Genomic DNA, 14,921 nt, shown 5'->3' with positions numbered 1-14,921 from the left:
TCTTCACTACCTGAGTGTCTCATAGGCGTCAGCACAGAAACGCTGAGTCTGGGCTCTCTCTGGCTCCTCCCCTCCCTTTTTTACTCCTTGATTCTCTCTCTCCTCTCAGAAGCCTCCAGATCCTTTTACTCATAAGAATTTCTACCAAGCAGAGCTCACGTGCTCTTTGACCATGGAAACTTCATACCAACAAGCTGCACAAAGAAAAACTTCCATGAAACAGAAGCCTCTCTCCCCAGAAGATATTTAGGGCAGTTAGTATAGGAAAAAAAATCAGAACCCAAAATCCATTACTATCATTATTATTATAACTAAAATTCTTTATTTCTCTATCACACACTCAGGGTTTAAAAAGAAAGTGTTTGAAAATAAGTTCTTAAAATTCTTTTGCATACTGAAAAACAAAAAAAGCATTGAGTTCTTACATAAGAAATTGTACTGGCATGACAGGTACATGTTTCAGGGTCGGAACACAGGGGTAGAGGGAGAACCAGGGGAAGGTGACCACAGCAGAGAAGGCTGATCTACATAATTATGGCCTCTTTCTTCAAACAGACTACAAGTCTCCTGAGTCTGTAAGGAGGGCTGCAGGAAGCTCAGCAACAGACTGTACTTTAACTAATCATTTAGGAGTCCACCTTCCACTTCCAGCTGGGTGCTAGCTGCTTGACCTTGAACTCCCTGGGTTTGCTTCTGAAAGCCCACAGCTGCTCTTCTAAATGACCCTCTAAAGTCTGGACATTCTATTTCTCTAGCTAATCCCAATGTAGCACTCTACGGACAGTCCCTAGTCCTGTGGTGGAGACTCAGTATGGAGGTGGTGACAAACGCCACATAAAGAAACCAGAACTGAAGTCTGGTTCCGGACAGCACCTTGTATTTCTGCAACTGTGTCTCCAGCATGCCCAGACTTTGCCTTTCATTAGTGCTCCTTTCCCAACAACACCTATACTCTCCATAAGGAACCAACGATAAAAACCAGATGTGCATCCAGAATATAGATCAGACCTGCCACAAACTCTGACAAAGTGAGGTGGGAGATTAGGGCAAGACAGACAGGCTGGTGAAGCAGGTGTGACCAGTTAGCTGCAAAATTCCATGACATTTGTGCAAAACAATTTTCCAAAGCCCTGCACATGGACTCCTTGTAAGAGGTCAAGCAGTTTTGATAGGATGGCCAGGTCTGACATCAGCCTAAGGAGTGAGTAATACAAAAAGGATAGTGATCACTGAGCTCTCCACTACTGTATTCTCTCACAGGAGTCTACTCTCATCTTGTAGTGTATATTTATTTTCCTACTTGGCACAAACTTGCTTTATACAGTATGTTTCCTATCTTTAACAAATGTTAAAATCTTGTTACTTGTTTGTGCTTGATTTCACCAATTCTTTGTTACGAATAGAAAGAACCTAGAAATCACCTTTAAAAGGAGATTCCAGCCCTCAAAATCCAGTAACAAAAAGATTAAAAATCCACAGCTGGAATGCTTCTAAGAGAAACAACAGACCCAGGGAATGAACAAATCAGAGTCATGGAAACCCAGTGGTAGAGGAGGAGAAAGGCCTATTGAACCAGCCTCTCTGCCTGCACTGCAGTGGGAGTCTGAATTTGCCTCTGTGGGTCCATTTTCTAACCCCAAGCAAAGAGAGCAGCTGCCACCCCGAGACCTCATAAGAATTATGTGAGGTAGGAGGCATTGATACTTGGTGCTCTAGAAATGTGGTCAGGTCTGCTCAGCAGCCTAAAAAAGAGCACAAGGTTTACTTCAGGGTCAGACAGATTACATGCAAATCTTAGCTTGGTAACCTACCAGCATGTGATCAAATTTCTCTCTGACCTTTAGTTTGCCCAGAAATCAAAAACAATAACATCCCAGCATCAAAGAACTGCAGTTATAGTGGCAAAGAACAAAGGCTGCAGGATACCTCTCACAGCACCAGGACCCAGTGGAATCCTTTGATTGTGTGGCAGAATGTGAGCACTAGGAGGCTCACGCTGGACAAAGCATGCAGGCAGGGAAGAGGCTGCAGAGGTCCAGGGCAGAAGCTACACAGGCGGAGGGCTCACACTCATCAAGGGGGAGCTGAGGAGCACGTGCACTACTCAGGACCCTGAAGCCAAATGGAGTAGAGCCAAGGACAACAGCAAGTCCTATGTGTCCACAGGCAGTGACAGTCGAGGACGCTGAAGTACCGTAGGCTGCCCCAAAGAGTCCTGGGCACGCTAAATGCCTCCTCAGAGACTTCCTTGAGCAGCAACCACTTCAGCATGTACCTCACCTGATGCCCTTCTCCAGAGAATAAAATCCCTGGGATAAAGATACACCTGTCGGTCCAACTTTACGGAAATAGAAACTGAGGCTCAAAAGTTACAACTGTCATGTGGTGGGATTGAAATGCACAGAGATGTCTCCTGGACTATAATGCCAGTGCCGGACTTCCGGGAGAACATGGCAGACAGATAACAGCAACTACCAAAGGCTCTCTGAAAGGCTCGGCTCAGAAGTCAGCAATGATGCGGACTAAGGAGACATGAGCCAGTAGAGATATGCTCTGCTGACTCAGGAACGAACTGGGCTGAGAGAAACCAACTTGGAATGCAGTCCTGGCGCTAAAATAGGAACAGAAAAGACTCGGTGTGGAGGCTGGACCCCGCGCCATTGGAAACTGCGATTTGGGTTTCCCACCGCTCGGCGGCTGGCTGCCTCCACAGCGGCTCGGCAAGGAGAGACGCGCAGAAGCTCTGGGAATGGGAGTCTGCGAACGGAGTCGAAAACAGGACGGACAAGGAGGCATACACTGACTTGGGGCAAGGTGAGAGAGAGAAACTGACACTCTACCACAGTTTGACTCCAGCGGAGGACTTTCTGGGCTCGGGCAGTCCTGTAAGAGCAGGGCGCGGTGGCGACTCCAGCCACACATTCCCCTCTCGGACGGGATTGGTGAAAAGTGCCTGGCCTGCGTGACGCTGCAGGTGGACTTGGTAGGCTGGCCTAACCCAGATCCCAGAGCCTGACGGTGACCCGGAGGGGCGACTGACTCCCGCGTAGATTGCCTAGTCCGTAACTCCCTGGTGCGCAGCGGTGGGCGGGAACACCTAGCCAGCGCAATTTGATCAGGCTGTGGCTGACAGGCAGGGAAGCTGGGCCTCCTATGTAAACTTGCATATATATAAGGAACAGAGAATATGGGGAAGGGAAGCAACAAGAAAGGCTCCTCGGCCCCCAATTCTGAGAAACAGGCAATAGCAGACACCACATCAATAGACATTAAGCGCCATATAGAGAGCCTCATAGACCAATTCAGGAATGAAGTTATCAACGACCTGAAGCTAGAAGTATGCAGAATAGTTAGAGAAATGCTAAGCACCACCCAGGAAAAAACAGATGGTAGAATGGAAGAACAGAAAAAGAGGGGAGAATTGTTTGATGGAGAAAACAGAGAAAGCATAGAGTACGTGAAGCAGGTTCAAAGGGACTATCAAGAAATTAAGAAGTCTATCCAAGACTGGCATAACAGCTTGAAAGAAACTAAGGACAGACTATCTGAACTGGAGGGCAGACTTGTGGGAGAATGAAATGAAAAACTTCTTAAAAATAACAAAGAAACAAACAGCAAAGATGATAAGAGGAGCCATAACTTAAGGATTAAGAACATAAAAGAAGAAGTAGGGACACAAACAAGTGAACTACAAAAGCTACTCACAGAAATAATCCAGGAGAATTTTCCTAATTTAGCAAAAGGTAAAGATACTCAGATGTATGAGGCATACAGGACCCCAGCTACCTACAACCCTAACAGAGAAACACCCAGGCATATAATAATAAAAATTCCAGAAATTCAATACAAGAACAGAATATTAAAAGCTGTAAGAGACAAGAAACAGACCACTTACAAGGGAACACCCATCAGAATTATAGCAGATTTCTCTGCACAAACCATCAAATCACGAAGAGCATGGGGGGAAATAATTCAAGCTTTGAAAGATAATAATCTCCAGCCAAGATTGAGATATCCTGCACAACTGTCCCTGGAAATTGATGGAAAAACAAGGTGCTTCCAGGATAAAGAGGAACTGGGGGAATTTGCAACCACCAATTCAACCCTACAGAAAGTATTGCAGGATATTCTAAAAAAAGAAAAATACAAAGAACCCAGAAATAGTGGTGGGGAGGCCACAACGAATGGAGCAGAGAACAAAATGAAGAAGACAAACTGACAGCTACTGACAGAAAAAGAGCTCAACAGAAATGAGACAGAGAAGATTGGATGATAGGAACAGCTATTTTGGAGAAAATGACATCTTAATAGGTAATACTGATTTAGTATCATCTTGTTTTGAAGTCTCATCTAGCTTTTGTTCTTCTGTCTCCAATGGTCTAAACAGGTTGTATCTCATTGGATTTTATTATGTACGATAGTATAAGCAAAAACCTTTTAAAGACAAGGAGATTATACAGAAACCATTGTTCATTTTCTGTTAGTCGATTCTAAATACTCTGTAATGCTGTCATTCTCTTAAATGGTTTTACATTGTTTTGATATACTTAATGCTACAGTATACGAAGTTGTACTCAAGGACTTCAAGGAAAGAGTCAATATGGTAACTACTTTTGGGTCGGAATTAGCTGGTGGTGAAACACTACTCTGCTTAAATGGTTATGTTTTGATCTGCGCTGTTTCGCTGTTATGCCCTCTTTTTTCTCAATCTCCACTCCATTATTTACTTTTTTATTTTTATCAGTTTAATTAAAGGGAAAAAATAGCAGGATATAATATAGTAACCCACTTTGACTTTCTATTATCTCGATTTGAAGCCCTGTATTACTCTCACCATCTTGTTTTTGACTGATGTTCCCCTATTCTGTTTTGCTGGATAGTATCAGGTTCGAAAGTTTAGGCATCAGCTGTGAAGATAATGAGATTCATTATAACACCCATTCTCGTTGACTTTTATCTACTTTTGAAGACCTACAATGTCTCCAATGTTTTGGTTTTGTTCTTTACTGTTTTGTTCAATTGTATTATAACTAATGATATAGGCAATTCTATTAGAGATAGCGGGAGGCATTATGGTAACCATTGTTGATCACCTTGTATTATGTTTTTATATTATCTATCATGTCCACCCTTTTGACTTGACCGATTCTGTTCTGTTATGTCTCATTTGGTCTTACTCTCTTCCAAAAAAGCAATAAGAACCATGGGAGCAATGAAACCCAAAATGTGTAATAGTCATTGTACAAAAGAGAGGAAAAGAAAGTGCTCTAAACTATATAACTGCATGTATATTTAAGTGTATAAGATAGAAAATTATATCACAGAGTTTTATTGGATCATTGAACAGAACTGTTTGCAGTATCATTGTTGGAATGTCCACTCTACAAGCTTTAATTTTGTGACTTGAACAATCATTTCTAAGATGGCAATATGTAATCCATCAACTAATGATTTCCTACTGTTCATTTTTTTCTTCTGTAAATCTGTATAACTTGTACCCTTTCACTGTTTTTTTTTTCTTTTCTCCTTAAATAAAAAAAAAATGCCAGTGCCAATCCCAGGCTACATTTCTAGGGGTGAGAGAGCCTTACACACACTTAGCAAAGAACAAGGCCAACAAAATGAGTCAGTCAGTCTGGGTGGGCAGGGCATGGGCACAGCAGACAGGGCAGGGAATGGATACACAGGCTTCCTAGCAGGCCAGAGGCTGCTTGAAGGCTCAGCCAGAGGCAGGGGAGCAGCAGACACTTATCCCACCCATGAATCACCAGCTTAGTTAGGCCTGACGTCAGTACACAGAAGGCACGAGGACTTGGAAGTTCCTTGTTGAACTTGAGGCTTCCACTACCCCTCCCCAGAGAAGCACTAGCCAGCAGTGGGCAGGTAGGAGTTTCCCACCTGCACTGCCCGCTCCTGACATGGTCATTCTACTCCAAACTCACCCTTGAAGCTGTCCTGTGTCCCTACTCAGCCGCTGCAGCAATGACCATACTGTGTCCCTTGTCTACCCCGTGCACACTGCTATCACCACCTATCAGCTCCAGGGACCACGTTCTCACCACACTTGGGACTGCTGATCTTTTTAATTCCAGCCTTTCTGGTGGGCATGCAGCAGTATCTCACTGCCTTTCCGGATGCATTTTCCTAGTGACTAGCAATGCTAAGCATCTTTCATGGCTTGTAGTCACTTGCATATATTCTGTAAAGTACAGTTGGCCTGTTCCATCCATGGGTTTCACATCTGCAGAGTCAACCAACCATGAAACAAAAATATTTGAATAAAAATATCTTTGTATACTAAACATGTACACTATTTTCTTGTCGCTGTTCCTTTAAAAATATAGCTTATTTACATAGTTATATTATAAATTATCTATAGATACTTGTATCATAATCTAAAGGTTATTTAAAGTACATGAATGGGAGTTCCTAAGTTATATGCAAGCGCTATACTATTTTATAGAAGAGATTTGACCATCAGCAGATTTTGGTATCCCAGAACAAATCCCGCCCCCCCCCCCCCCAGATACCAAGAGGCAACTGCATCTCTCTAACCTTTCATACACTCTGAACAGGTTGTCTGCCCTATAGGATAGCTTGTGAGCTCTTTGGGAACAGGCTTCCCGGGGCCTCTCCATGCCTAGCTCCCGAGAGCACTACCTATGTGAATTACCATGAGAGATAAGCCATGAGGTCACCCAAAGGTTCAGGCCTCAGCTCTACCCAGTACGGATTAGGCCTGGCACACAGCAAGCACTGGATAACTGTGTGTGACTCAAATAGCAAAGACAGTGGTCAAGCTTGTGAGGAGCTGGGCAACAGGCAGGCAAGGCTTGTCTCTGGCTGCTCAGGTGTTCTCCATTCACCAGGCCTGCGACTGCTGAACCCAAAATAAGATTCTGGAACTGCACAAGATTCTAACAGAAGATCCAAAAGGAGCCTTTTCAAAGAAGTTGCTGGCCCACAGAAGCCTCATCTCTGTATCCAACAGGTAGGGACCACCCAGCACTGTGACCAAGGCTACTCCTCAGAGGCAGCACAGTGACTTGAGCTGGAGGAAGAAGCCCAAGCTTCGGCCTCCTTGACTATAAAACATGGACAACAGCCTACTGTGCAGACTTTTTGTGAGAGTAACTGTGTTAGTTACTTTTCTTTTTGCTGAGACAAAACACACAACACCCAAAGTTAAAGAAGGAAGTTTATTTGGCTTACAGTTTGCAGAGGTTTCAGTCCACAGTTGGCAGGCTCCAAAGCAGAGTGGAACACAGCAGAGGCATGTCACAAAGGAGAAACAGTTCATTGCACACAGAAGACAACAAAAGCAATAGTGGACTGTTAGGGATTAAGAACTGGTGGTCAACTTATTGCCAGCTGGATTACATCAGCATGGCACTGAAAGTAGAGATCCCACCTAAGGAAAGTTGCCAGTATAAATAGAGGTGGAGAAGGAGAAGGGCATTAATGTGTTGTTGCACTGAGGCATTGTGGGTTCTCCTACGAGTTGCTGTTTGAGCCCATTGGTTCTCCTGGAGAAGCTCTGATCTTCACATCAAGCACTGCTTCCTGGCTCCAGAGAGAAAGACATGTGCCTCTTGGTCTCCAGGATGAATTTGTCACACTTGATTCCTAGCATGTACCTGACTGTGCTTGTCATTGGAGGAGCTCGGGGCCTCCGTGTCACTAAGGATGGCTGTGGTGCTTTTCAGGACAGCCCTGGTCTTTGTTGTAAGTGTGACTTCACAGCTCCAGCACAGAACCCTCATCCCACCAGCACAGCTCCTTCACCCTGCTGGCATGGACTTTCTGGCTTCTGCCGCTGACCTTTGGGCCTTCCCAGCATGGATCTGTAAAGAGACTGGAGCGATTCCTTCTTGTGGGCTCTGGACCTCCAGTTGGACTCATGGGAGGCACTGTCATGAGCTCTGGGTTTTCATCTGGACTCATGTGGGACATTGCTGTGGGGTTTAGGCCCTTGAATAAATATTCTGTATCTTTGGTATTGTGGATAGATTTCCTGCATTTTCTTGTGTTAACTCCCGGTGACCATTATAAAAATGTTATAAACTCCATGTCCTGATTCTAATTGTTCTCTGCACTACCCCTGACTACAACACGGACCTTAATAGTGTCTTTCTGCCCCCTTTATCTTACCCCGGCTTCTTAGGGTGGCACTCATCCTGAATCCTAGTGTCCCTGATCCTGGCATTGCACCATGAATCAATTCCAGTATCATACACTCTAGATCCAGCCACCTCTGAAAAAGCCTCACCAAGGACTACATGAGACTGTATGGGGGACATCTAGACACAAGCCATCATAGTAATGATGCAAAACATCCAACTAAGCAGGCTACACGAATGACAGTTAATGCCAGGCCCCAGCTTATTTCCCCATTACTACATGATTACAATAAGTGATTGGGTCATTGTGTCATGCATGATTATGCATGATTACAAATTGTTCTCATTATACACTGAATTTTCAAACATGCTATTAAAAACTATAAGATGTTCAGGGAAAGATGAGGCTTAATAGAGGGAGAAAGGGAGAAAAGAAAAAAAAAATAGAAATGGAAACGAGGAAAATCTGCTGGTGCTAGTTGTGTGCACCATGCCCTCCATGGAACCTTACAGCCATGCTGCCTCGTGATCTGCAGGGACCATCTACACAACGTGATGGTGGCTGCAGAGATGGCCAAGCCTCAGAGCTGTTCAAAGGTAGGACCAGAACGTATGCCTTACACAAACTACTTCAAGATGGGTGGCAATATAGCTAAACCTAAAAGCAAATATGAAGTTTCAAAATTAATTAAATCAATACGCCTAGGAGAATATCTTCATGGCCTTTAAGAAGGGACACAAAGCCAGCACACTACAGGACTGAATGCTTTGCCACTCTACCTGTTACATGATTTAAAAGAACCCAGATTTCAAATCAGTACTTTGAAGAAGGGTATCTGCACCCCAATGGTCATTCCCTGCAACACCAGTCACAACAACTGAGTCATGGAATCTATCTGTACCCGCCAACAGATGAGCAGAGAAAGAAAACATGGCCCACATATACAACAGGAAATTTATTCAGTCTTAATGAAGAAAAAATGTTTCACTTAGTACAACATGGACAGAGCTGGAGAACACTGTGCCAAGTAAATAGGGCAAGCACAGAAAGTCCTTGGGTTCCATTGCTTTAGATCCCACATGGCTGCCAGATATACCCACCTGCTGCCATGTGGCATCTAAAGCAATGGAACCCAAGGCGGCAGAGGGCAGAGCAGAGGCCACTAGAGGCTGGGCATGGATGCAAGATACAGGTCAAAGGTACAAAGCCTCAATTAAACAGGGGAATATGTTTTGATTTGTTTCAAAATACACTGCACACTGTAGTGAATAAAGATGGATAATGTACCTTTTAAAATCACTAAATTTCAAATGTTCTTACCATAAAGACATATTTGATGTGATGCGTAAGTTAATTATTTCAGTTCAATCCATGTCATATTAATAAATCACAATATTTTGCACGCCCTAAAATATACCACTATAATTTGTCAATTTATAATTTTTTAAATTTTAAAAGAAATTCTTAAATTCCTGTTGTTATACTAATATGCTAAGCATTATCTTTTTATAATCTCAGTGATCTATATATGTTCCCTTAAAAAAGTGACAACTTCAAATGTGCAATACGTGTTTAAAATGTCTATTTTGCTTCACTCCCAAATGATTTTTTCCTCTCTTAAAAAAATTAATCATCAAATTCTAGTCTACCTTTTGATCTCTAAAAAGCAAGTAGATGACAAAGCACTGAGCTGCACCCTGGAGAGACTTTATCCCATTAAGAAAGGGATAAACACATTCTGCATATAAAACCAGCCTCCATAGCAGAGAGTCGTACTTAGGTCCACCGGGGTCCCAAAGGCCACAGGACATCCCTGGGGTCAGCAATCCCATGAGGAGCAGATCTTTGCACCCTATGCTGTGTCTCTCACCCATCAAGCTGCTGCCTGCCTGCGGGGAATTTGAGACAGTGAAAGTTTACTGGGGTAAACAACTGAGAAAAGGAAAACTTAACTCCAGGCAAAATCTCTGTACATAATTAAATCTACCCATCTTGGTGCAAAGGTTTCAGAAGCAGCACACATGAAACTATAAAAGGAAATGCAATTAGGGAGAGTCTTTCTAATACATCTAATTTTGACTACCTTGGCCTGAGGCAGCAACTTAATTCTACTTAAGGATAGCTATATTGGAAAAGTGATTACGTAAATTATAAGGTTTGGGAAAAAAGAAGCAGGCAAATGACAAGCCTCTGAAAAGAAGAGATCCAGGACATAACAGCACTGTGACAGAGATGACCATACCAACTAATTCACCACATGACAGTTGTACCTCACAGGTCTCGCTTTACCTTGCCACGCACTGCACTGCTTCTCCCAAGCCAACCTGACAATCGGAGCAGGGGGTCGATACAGAAACTAGCTAGCCACGAGTTGACAAGAACACATTTTCAAAATGATCCTTTCCATTGCTACTGCTAGAAAATTAGAGCGCATATCCTGGGTTCGTTTTAAAGATTGCTAAGACAAATTCCAGAACAGGACAGGTGGCAGGTCATTCTCAATATAAGAACAAAGGTACCGAACTGACAAGTCTTTTTTTTTCCAGCACTAGGATTGAACCCAAAGCCTCTGCACTAATCTATACCCCCAGCCTTTTTGTTATTTTGAGAAAGTCACTAAATTGGCCAGGCTGGGCTCAAACTTGCAATCTTCCTGTTTCAGCCTCCCAGACAGCTAGGATTACATACCCCACTGAGAAGTCATTACTGTTAAGAAATCATCCTCTGGTGTGTTCGGGTCTTCCATATTGTGTACTCTGGTTCTGGGCCCTCACTCACACCACTAGCCAAGCTTGCACACTGGTGCATCCAGGATACTGTGGCTAGGGCAGAAGAAAGACTCATTCTCCTCTCTACTCCTGCCTGGCCTATTTAGGATCTCCACCTGCCTGCAATGTAAACAAAAAGGGTCAGGAAAGGTGTTTCAGGGCTGGGTCCTGGCATCTGTCTCCACCAGCATGGCACATGGAAACCATCAAGGCTTCTACAGGTGGATGACCAGGCTCTGAGAGGGGCAGTGCTGGAGGGTAAACCGTGAGGTCATGATTTTTGTGCTCCCAAAAGGTCACCTAAGCTCCAACAAGGAAACTAGTCTGAAAGGGGCAAAAGTGACCACCAGCCATTCATTCTTTCCTTAGACAAATCACACTGAATCTCCATGATGGACCAGACACTGTCCCAAGAGGTCAGAGGCACAAGCCAAGCAGTTTGGATTTTACTTTGAATCAGGAAAAGCTTATTCTTAACTCATTTATGCCAAAGATTGCAATTTGTTTTTAATCTTCCTATGATGTGCATTATGTTACCTAGAAAGATTCAAGGAACCAGAATGAAAAAATATTATGTTACATTGTTACTACAGTTCCAAAACTGGAACACTAACTAGGCATAAAAGTGCTCAGCTCTGCTGTCTTGACTGTTGTGAATCCAATCTCTACAAGGTGACTCTTAAATGACCCACAATTAAGGGAACGGCTGGGCAACAAAACGCGTTTATTCATTGTCCAAGGGCAGAAACTAGAGTTCATTACAGGCGTGGGACCCCGAGCTCAAGCTAAGAAACAGGGTGCTTCTTAGCACCTGGTGTTAAGGGGAAGGTCTGTTACTCTGCTGGTCCATGGGCTGAGAAGCTACTTCCAGCCTGGAAGGTGGGAAACTGGAGGAGGTAGCACGTTAGTGTAACTTCTAAGCGAGCAGCACAATGTCCAGAGGATAAAGTTCAACTCGGTTAAGCTTGTCACAGCGTTACCCAAAGCTGCGCTACTCTCCCACTTGACAGCTCCTCGGTGAGACACAAGCAAACTTCTTTCACCATCCCGACCCTTCAAAACGCCCTCGCCAAGTACAAAGGTGCAGTAACGAGAGCTGTCTACTTTACAGGGACGCAACCTGATCCCACGCACGGCCAGCCCGAGTACACCCAACCAAAGAGCTGGCAGCATCAGGATTCGAACCTCCCGCTCGGAGGAACGCCAGCGCTCAGTTGCCGTCGCTGAAGCGCTTCTGGACGCCGCCCGTTGCCCTGGATACGGCCCGGCGCACGCGCGCACCGCGCCCCGTCGCTTGCTGTCCCAACAGCTCCCTCTTTCTTTTTCTTTTTCGCTTTCTTCTTTTTTTGGCGGTGGAATATAGCCCGCCATGGAGCATGCCGTCCGCTCGCTCTCTGCCCGGGCCGTGTATGCCTCCTCCTCCCGCGGCCCGCGCGCCGCACCCCAACTCCACTCTCCGAACTGCTTCCCGCGCTCCGCGCCCCACCCCCACCCTCACCCCAACCCCCACCCCGTCCTCGCCCCAACCCCCAGCCCCGCTCACCTGCCGCCTGCGTCTCCATGGCAACGGCCACACCGCAGAGGAAAAAAAAGCTTCGGGTTCTTCTGGGTCCCCTCCCGTGCCGACCGAGAAGGCAGGGCGGCCTTCTAACGCTTCGCTTTTTATTTTTATTTTTTTAAGAAAAGAGCCGGAGAGGTTATGGCGAATCTGCGGCATCCAACATGGCGGATGGAGTCTTCGCCCTCCTCCCCACGGGGCTCCGGCTCCGACGCCTGCGTGTCGACGTCCGCCGCGGGAGCCCTCCCCTAGCGCCGAGGCCGCCACTGCGCATGCTCGCGTCCCGTCGTTCCTTAGTTCTCCTTTTGAGCCACGCCTAGGCCACAGCGCCGCGAGGGTGGCAGTCTTCCGGGTTCTGCCTGGCTCCTGCTGGCCGGACTGGAAGCGGCCTTCGGGCTTCATATCCCAGGGTTGTGCTTTGCTACTGTGGGGTTGAGAGTGGACTTGTCTTGCTTCGGTTTACTGATTTGTCACAGGGTGGTTTCAGCGTGCGCCTCGTAAACACCCTGCAGTGTTTGTGCGCTGGGCGGGATACTTCCTGCCGGGGAGCCTCGCAGAGATTCAGTGGATTCCGATGGAATTGGACCGGCCTGAGCGATCCCTGGTCTTTGGATCTCTTTTCTTGTGGAAAGTCAGTTGGGTGTGAGCGTGCCCCGCTTTTGCGAGCAGCCGCTCTGGGCTGAAATGTAATGTCCTGGTTTTCATTTTAGAGGTTAAGGTGCTTTAGTCTCCGACTCAGATAACGTCTCCAAGGACTCCTCTCTACTGTAGTAACCCTCTCACGTCAGTGTTCCATGTGGTATCTACTTCTATCTTACGTTAATTTATCCTCATCGCGTCCTGGTCACCCCTTTTATCCCTTTTATCCAGAAACTAGAACTAAACCTGATAGTTAAAGAATAAGCTTCAATTTTATAACGAGTGGTGACTTTACGGCAACAATAGAAAGTCATGGTTTTAAAAACTCATTTGCATTTTTAAAAATCAATTTAGTATACATAATATGGAGACATAGCAACAGTAATAACATAAAAGCGGACTACAAGTGGTTGACTGTTGAAACACACTGATTTGTTTTCTTGGTTTCCCAGAACTGTTAGTCTTTGCTTGTTCTAAGGCTTTTCCTGGAATAACCACCCCACCCCACCCCAGTGGCTGCTCAGTTTGAAACTTCAAGTGCCCTGAGGCTCCAGCCTGCGTCTGACAGCTGAAGGTCGTCCTTGCCTTGCTCCCTCTCAAGTTCAGGATTTACCTGTTTGCACAGCCTCTTCCACTGAACCCAAGAGTCCTTACTGGTATTTCTTTGTTTTCCCAGTGCCTATTGCTTAGTAATATTGAGTGACTATGTTTCTTTCCATTGTCACTTAGATTTTAATGTCTTAAAATACCCGAAGCCAATGAGCTTTAGGAGGCCTCATCCATTTTCTCAGAATCCTTCATCCTAGTCTTAGGAGTCATTACAAGACGTTCGATTTACCAGATTATTAAACATAAGTTCAAAAGTACCTTTTACCCTTTGTTTCATCCTTACAGCCTTGTAAGGACAGATGAGAAAAGCAGTATGCAGAGCGGTTGCATTGCTAACTGGTACCAAACAGCAAGACACCCAAGAGTGGAACTCTCCGCGCTGTCGTCCTTGTTTCCCCTTTTACCACTTCACTTACCACAGCATCCCCTAGAGTACCCACCAAGCGTTTGAAACAGCCAGTTCCTGCATGATCATAAAGTTCCTGCTATACTCCCACCACATTCCTACATCACTAGGTAGATGGGGTGTGCACCAGCATCTTTCGTTTGGAAACTAGCTCTCGTTAAAAAGCATCGATGAAATTTTTCTTTTAGAACTATAAATATTTACAATAATCATGGTTTTGCCATGCATTGATTTCTGTCAGGAAATTAGAGTTGTTCCGGGTTGCTGACAGTATCGGTTTTGTGTTAGGTTGCCTTTCTTACAGCAGCATGTTATTTATTGATCAGCAGATGGATTGATTGCTCTTGAATGTTGTGACCAAAATGAATATTGGAAATAAAGCAATTTAAAATTTGTCTCAAAAGCCAATTACTGGAGAATCGTACAGCCAAATCAGAAGCAGAAATTACAACTGTGAGAGATGGACGTAGGTTACTTGGATAGTTACGATTTTCTCCACTACTCCCACAGCCTCACCTTCCTTCTGTGCACTCCTGTTTCAAAGTTTCTGTGCACTGTTATTACTGCAAACTGACCTTGTGCGGGCAGGCAGAGATGACTAAGAGAAGTCTTTCATTGGGAGCCCAGACTTGTAAGTGGAGAGTCCACACAGGCTCATCCATCAACCTGCTGTGTTATTTGGACATTTTCAATCAGCACTTGTCTTCTTTCCATTCACCAGCAGTATTTTTAAATGCCTCCAATGAGGAAGCAGTAGTGGAATTAAATATGTCACTCAGAACTGTAGAGTTAATGTCATCCTGCTTTATATGATGGCTCC

General features: G+C 44.9%; 1 protein-coding gene across 2 annotated transcripts in view; it reads right to left on the bottom strand.

Moving 5' to 3' along the window:
* Zfat (zinc finger and AT-hook domain containing) overlaps nt 1-13,788 on the bottom strand; it is a 249,190-nt gene extending 235,402 nt beyond the window's left edge. The window contains exon 1 of one of the 2 annotated variants that reach the window (XR_010041192.1): nt 12,433-13,788. Coding sequence is in view for 1 of the 2 variants with exons in the window: in XM_003467367.5 (XP_003467415.3) it covers nt 12,433-12,451 (19 nt within the window). In the remaining variant the exon portion in view is untranslated. The remainder of the gene's footprint in view (nt 1-12,432) is intronic. The other variant, XM_003467367.5, reaches the window with a different exon arrangement.
* Nucleotides 13,789-14,921: the final 1,133 nt, after the last annotated feature.

This window comes from Cavia porcellus, unplaced genomic scaffold (assembly GCF_034190915.1).
Source record: "Cavia porcellus strain 051 isolate PalLab524CR breed Dunkin Hartley unplaced genomic scaffold, mCavPor4.1 scaffold_19, whole genome shotgun sequence".
Taxonomy (NCBI): Eukaryota; Metazoa; Chordata; class Mammalia; order Rodentia; family Caviidae; genus Cavia; species Cavia porcellus.
This window is presented reverse-complemented; position numbering and strand designations above follow the sequence as displayed.